The 6,589-nt window shown below is 39.2% G+C and overlaps 1 protein-coding gene across 1 annotated transcript; it reads right to left on the bottom strand.

The window, feature by feature from the left end:
- Positions 1 to 3,127: 3,127 nt before the first annotated feature.
- Positions 3,128 to 6,029, bottom strand: LOC125200892 (ankyrin repeat-containing protein At5g02620-like). Its single transcript, XM_048098715.2, has 3 exons — positions 5,191 to 6,029; positions 4,380 to 4,789; positions 3,128 to 4,179 (listed from the first exon to the last, which is right to left on the bottom strand). The coding sequence occupies exons 1-3, from the start codon at positions 5,513 to 5,515 to the stop codon at positions 3,313 to 3,315; spliced, it is 1,602 nt and encodes a 533-aa protein (XP_047954672.1). The 5' UTR covers positions 5,516 to 6,029; the 3' UTR covers positions 3,128 to 3,312.
- Between the last annotated feature and the right edge of the window lie 560 nt (positions 6,030 to 6,589).

The following is a 6,589-nucleotide window of genomic DNA, read 5'->3' as shown; positions in this document are numbered from 1 at the left end:
TTTCGTTAATTATCGATTATTATGATTCTTTAACTTAATATTAACAAAGTTCATTATAAGAGTAATAATAATTTTTTGAATTTACTACTCCCTCCGTCTGCGATTAGGAGTCCCGGTCACTTTTGCACACCCGTTTTATAAAAATCATAAAAAATAGTTAAAGTGGATAAATGGTAAAGTAAGAGAGAGAATAATGTTGACAAGAGTCTTATCAACATTCTTATCAACATTATTCTCTCTTTTACTTTATCATTTCTCCACTTTAACTATTTTTTTCACTTTTATACAATGGTTGCGCAAAAGTGACCGGGACTCCTAATCGCGGCCGGAGGGAGTACTTTTCCTTCATAAAAAAGAGAGTGCACCTTTGGTTGGACAAAATTTTAATTCATAATTAGTAGAATAAGATGGATGTAGAAACAAAAGGTAATTGAAAGATTACTAGTGGAAAATGAGTTCTCAAAATGTCAGAGAAAAAAATATTTTTAAAATTAGAAAGTGATTACTAACATGGAACGGACTAAAAAAATACACATTCGGGATACATTCGAAATACTTGAGCCATTTTACGATCATATAAAACAAAATAGCCTTCAACTCCATGTTTTTTGTATTTTTCACACACGTCTTAAAGCCAATTGCGATATACAAGCAATGATCCAAAACGCGCACACAAGTAGGATAATAAATACGTACTAGATAACTCAACCGTAGCATTTTTGAAAGTTTGGAATAATCGAAACAAATCCATGCTTTGTTCCCAACAAGCGGGTATCAAAAGCAAATCGAAAGGAGCATGTGGACAAGTTCTAAAAAAATCACATAAGTACTCAATGTGGTTCAATGTCGATTCCAACATATCGTACGTCGAGTTCCAACGAGTTGAAACATCCATACGAAAATTGGTGTACTTGCACTGCTTGCCATGACAATATTTTTTCCATGCTTTACCAATAGGAGACTTGTTATGAATTAACTTAACAGCAATTCTAATAGGATCAACATATTTTTGCCACAACTCGATGGCATCTTGAACACATAAATTCAGAATATTTGGGGAATACACCGCACATGAAAATATTTGCCATTAAAACAGGAGAACATGCGATGATTATCATCTATACTGCAGTGTTAGCACTTGCATTATCAAAACCAACAGAAAAAATTTTATTGATCAATTGAAATTCATTCAAAACTTGAGTGATCAATTGAGCAATTGCTTGTGCAGTGTGTGGTGTAGAAATTCCCTAAATGCAATCAAACGTTTATTCAAACTCCAACTATTATCAACGAAATGCACAGTGATGCCCATATATGAATTTTTGCAAAACAATCAGTCCACACATCAGAGCAAATTGAAACTTTATGACTCAAGTTAAGAATATTTGTACCTAATTGCACTTTCTTTTCCAAGCATTGTCGAACAACGGCCCGAGTCATAGAAGTTCGACTCATTTTTTTTGCAGAAGCATTATAAACTTGTTGTATACTCAATTCAAACTCATCATTATCAAAAGCATTGAAAGAAAAATGTTTCGTCACAGCAAACCTAGACATCACATTAAGAGCATTTTGGTGATCATATTTTAAAATACAAGACCTCCACGTACCCGATGTTTGGGATGAACCTGTCCCACTCCCCGCTCCAGGTCCAAAGTTGAGTTGAGTTTGGGTTGGAGTGATACCAAACTCGACCTGATGAGCTTTCTCCATATGACGGTATATGTGTCATATTACTATGGAACGGAGGGAGTAGTAAATATTAACCTGCCACATATTCACGTTCCTTTGGGAAATTTCATCAATCACAGATTTCCGACTTGGCCTCTTAGTCTTGGATTTTCCTTTACCCTTATCAACACGAGCTTCACGAGATGAAGACACCTTGATAGTAATATAGAATTATATATTGCACAAATGAGAAATATGAGGCAAACAGAGAGAATTGAGAGATTGAAGAGAGAAATTCTTGTTAAAACAAGAATGGGGTGAACGTAAGTGAGAATAGATGGGAGTATTTATAGATAAAGATGGAGGAAAATGAGATCCAATTTGAATTTAAAATCAGCATTTAAATAATAAATAAATAAAATTAAAAAAATAATGTTTTGTGCAATCATTTTTGAAGAGTGCAACCATCACTCACCACCAACCAATGAACCAATCAATTTTAAAGAATGCATAATCATACTTTAAAAATGGTACAGTAATGCATTAACTAAATTAATTGAATTTAATTAATCTTGATTAACTATAACTAAATCATGTATCATCATATAAAAAAGATTACAATTGGAAATATATGATCAATCAAGAAAATTACTCATATTAATATTAATTTCATTTTGGAATAACAGAATGGCATTGATTATCATTTAACAATATTTCCTTGAATTTCTAATATAAATTGAATCAAATATCAAAATATCTCGTTTAGATAATCATTAAATAGGGTTTATAATAAAAGCCGGCCATTTACTCTCGAGAAATCATTAAATAGGATTTTGTATATCAAGTTTTACAAAAGATAATCATTAAATAGGGTTTATAATATGTATCGTATCAAAAGCCAGCCATTTACTCTCGAGAATGATAAAAATAAAAAAAGTCTATGTTAATTAGTCTCATACTAAAAGATCATCGGAATTTGATGGGACAACTTGTGACTATTGAATTTGATGAGTGGAATTTGGATGGACGAGATTTTGATGGCTTTTTAAATCCGGACTATATGTACAACCACCATTCATCAAGATTTTTCAAAGGTATATATCATGTTGGAACCATGAAACCGCCGGTTAATCGGCGGTTCGGAATCGTCTGAAACCGGCGGTTCGGTCACGGTTTCGGTTCGAAAAATTTGGAACCTGAACCGAACCACGGTTCTAAAATTCACGGTTTCGGTTCGGAATATTTCTCGAGTTTCAGTTCGAAATCATAACCGGCAGTTATGGTTTTGGTTTTAACCGCCGATTCGATAAACCTTGGGCAGCTCCAGGGGGTATTAATAAATATCCTTATTTACAAACACGATATAACACATGTCATATTTGTAGCTTTTCACAATTAAGTGAGTCAACTGATTCCAACTTTGAGGTGGATAGGCAGTATAGAGTGTGTGACAAAGTTCAGCCAACAATCTTTCTTAAATTTATACTCCTACAAAACAGATAACAAGATCTTGTAGCTACAAAATGCATGCGATGAGCCATCAAGCAAGCAAAAAAAGCCATATATATATTCTTATCCCCTCTAGAGAGAGGCAAGGCAAGCAATCAGACATACTAATATATATATATACACAGTGAAGAATCAGAGAGCATAGAGCTTGTTGCAAGCTTCCTCCGCTGCGTCGGAGTCCGACATGACCGACACCGACCACGACTGCGACCGGCTATTCCTAGCCGACCTCCTAAGGTTGGATGCCTCAATCCTATGCATCACCACCCAATAGCACAATGTCCCCAGCGTGGTCGCCATGATCAAACTCCCAATCACCGTAACCCCCACCGCCAGCCACCTCTCCTCCTCCCCAACAATTATATAACACAGCGCCAGAAACGCCACCGACACGAACGTGCACGCCAGCCACATGAGCTTGTTGATCACCGCCATCATCTGCTTCTTCGCCCGCCTCTCCACCACCACCACCGACGTCTGCACCACCACCACCGCCAGCGATATGAACAGCGCCAGCGAGTCGAATATCAGGAAGATCGTGAACTCCACGTTCGGCGCTATGTTCGCCTCCCCCAGGGACAGCCCCGGGGGCACGTGATCCTTGTCGTCCGCGTACTGCCCCGGGAGGGTGAAGATGGCCGCGAATGCCACCGTGGCAATGAGCACCGCCACCACGGTGGTGGAGGTGATGGCGTTGTTGAGGCCCTCCGACTGCATCTTGCCCAGGCGCTTGGCGATGCCACGCACGCGCCTGCGCGTCTGGCGGGTGTGCTGGAGCTGGTCGTGGACCTCGTGCTTGATGTCGCTCACTGTTTGCTTCAGCTGTCGGGCCGCGGTGCTAGGCGGCGACAGGGACTTGGCACACTTCACGCCCGATTGCTGGAGGAGGCTCACCACACCCGAGTTCCCCGTTTTCTCGGCCGTGTCCAACGCCGTCTCCCCTGTTTTGTTTATGGCTTCTTTGTTCAGCTCTGTGTATTTAAGCAGAGTCTCCAGAATCTGGAGAAAAACTCATATTAGTATGATATTGTCTGCTTTGAGCTAATGCAGTTGAATAGCTTTTGTACATATTACTACTTGCAACGTTTACTAATTTTCCGATGCGGGATGTGGTTTGCAACCCAACAAAAGCAATGTGATTCAATTCAGAATTCATGAAAGCAGAGGAAAATATGAATGAATGAAAGAATTATACATACCTGTAGTCTAGCCTTTCTTGTAGCTATGTGCAATGCGGTATTGCCCTGGGTATCCTGCACTGATAGAATAGCAGAATCTGCGGAGATGAGTTGATCAACCACATCAGTGCTTGTGCCCTTGACCGCCATGTGGAGGGCCGTCTGCCCCTTCTTGTCTTGCCACTTTGCGATTCCGGCTTCTTTGCCTAGGATGGCCTTCACCACCTCGGTGTGGCCGTATCTTGCTGAAGAATGCAGTGCCGTTTTCCCATTGTTTCTTGCTATTGTAGCAAGACTGCTGTTACTCTCCAACAGGAAATTCACCACCTCAACGTGCCCTTGAGCCGCCGCTGTATGCAACGCTGTCGTGTTCGATTGGTCCACCGTTGCCAATAGCTGAGGATCCGCCTCCATCAGAACCTTCAACACTCCTGCAAGAATTTATTCAATCTTAGAATCATACACTCTATTGAGTGTTGGGGTGCAAATCACATCTCACATCGAAAAAAAATAAAAGTTGTAGGCAATATATAAAGGCTATCCTAACTCAATCATTATAAGGCCTTTTAGGTAGTATCTCAAAAATTAAGTTCGGATGTGATCGTCTGGCTCTAAATAACTGCTCTCAACCTCGGATATCAAGTCAATTTTTTAGAATTCAGAAATTCAGCACTTATTACAAGGCAAGTTTTACTGTCAAATGTACATAAAACTTATTTGGGGAGGGCGTACAACAAAGACACATGTGAATACTTTTATGTTAAGAAATCATAGCAAAAACCAATGATCAAAGGCCAATTAGAAGGTAGCAAAAAATGAATGGGATGGTTACCTAATTTGCCCAATTTGGCAGCAATATGAAACGCATCAAAACCATTCTTGGCTTTCAAGGTTGCAAAGGCGGCATCATAGTACTTGATCATCTCCTCAACCAGCTCAACGTGGCCGCACTCCGCCGCCGCGTAGAGGGCCGTCTCACCGGACTGGTTCTGCTTCGACAGCAGCTCACTGAGCTCCTCTCCTTCGCCGCCGCAGCCATTGATGATCTCAACCACCACCTCCAGATTCCCCTCTCTCGCAGCGGAATGCAGAGCTGAATCATCCCTTTTCGCCGTTAGCTGCTTCTTTATCTGCTTCTGCGCCTTAGCTTCTTCCATCAAGATTCAGACAAACTCGCCCTTCTATTTTTGTCTTCTAGCGAAAACCAAGATCGAGATTTGAGAGTCCCCAGATCATGAATTCACGTGCGCCATTGGGAAAAACATCACCTTGAAGCAACAAATTCTGTTCACATTCTTACTTAACAACTGATAATCAGATCATATCTTTTCAACGCGGCTGGAGCTCTAAGTCAACACTCTTCAATCATTTTCTGTGTTGAAAAAAGAGAAAAAACTCTGCAGATTTTTGTCCTTCAATCCCCTCTATTTTTGTCAAAGTCAAAGAAATCACAAAAAAACTTCTACTGAATGATCCTATAATAGAATAAAGAGGGAAGGGAGAAAAGACAGTTAAAGGAAACGGCGGATGATTAGTATTTCTGCAAAATCATCAACTGAAATTTGAAGAATTTATTCGGCTTCGGTAGGTTTTGGGTAAGAGAGAGAGAGAATGATTGCAAGAGATAGACAGTGGAAGTGAGAGAGCCACAAAATGAGTGGCAACAAAAAACCAACACATGGGTTGATACTTGTTTGTATTTCTGATAAGGCAAAAAATTAAAAATAATTATAATTTGCAACAGTATTATTCTTATTGAAAAAGAAGAAAACCTTATCGCGTAGAATGTAAAAAAGAAGAGTAGATCAATCATTAGTTAATTAGCGACATGTGACCGCTTGCTTTACACGAGCAAAAGTTATTCCACAATATTTAACCTTATTTACTGGTAAACAAGGTAGTGCCATTACTGGTGAACTTTTTAACTTTTTTTTAATCGTACTATCATCAGTAGTAGTGGAGCCAGTAATTTAATGATGGGGTCAAACTGCCACTAAAAAATTTATTCAGGATGTTCAATACAAACGACACGAAAATAGCTCGAATGTGAGCAATATAAAAAGCCACGCGTAAAAAATGAAGGATGAGAAAAGTAATTAGTGATTAAAATTTTTATAGCATAGCACCAATTTTACTAATAATAACATACTTCATCTGTCCCATTAAAAATGAAATGTTTTCCTTTTTGGTCTGTCCCATTAAAAATGAAACGTTTCTATAAATGGAAACAA

This window comes from Salvia hispanica, chromosome 2 (assembly GCF_029641045.1).
Source record: "Salvia hispanica isolate PSC_SH4W2 chromosome 2, Shi_PSC_v1, whole genome shotgun sequence".
Taxonomy (NCBI): Eukaryota; Viridiplantae; Streptophyta; class Magnoliopsida; order Lamiales; family Lamiaceae; genus Salvia; species Salvia hispanica.
The sequence above is the reverse complement of the archived record's forward strand: the minus strand, read 5'-3'. Positions and strand labels throughout refer to the sequence as shown.

Bases quoted from the DNA above. Each gene is read 5' to 3' on its own strand.
- LOC125200892 (XM_048098715.2), bottom strand. From the start codon at position 5,515: ATGGAAGAAGCTAAGGCGCAGAAGCAGATAAAGAAGCAGCTAACGGCG. The intron at 4,790-5,190 runs GTAACCATCCCA...AAATTCTTGCAG, and splicing joins TGCCAAATTGGGCAAATTAG to GAGTGTTGAAGGTTCTGATG. The intron at 4,180-4,379 runs GTATGTATAATT...GTTTTTCTCCAG, and splicing joins CAAGAAAGGCTAGACTACAG to ATTCTGGAGACTCTGCTTAA.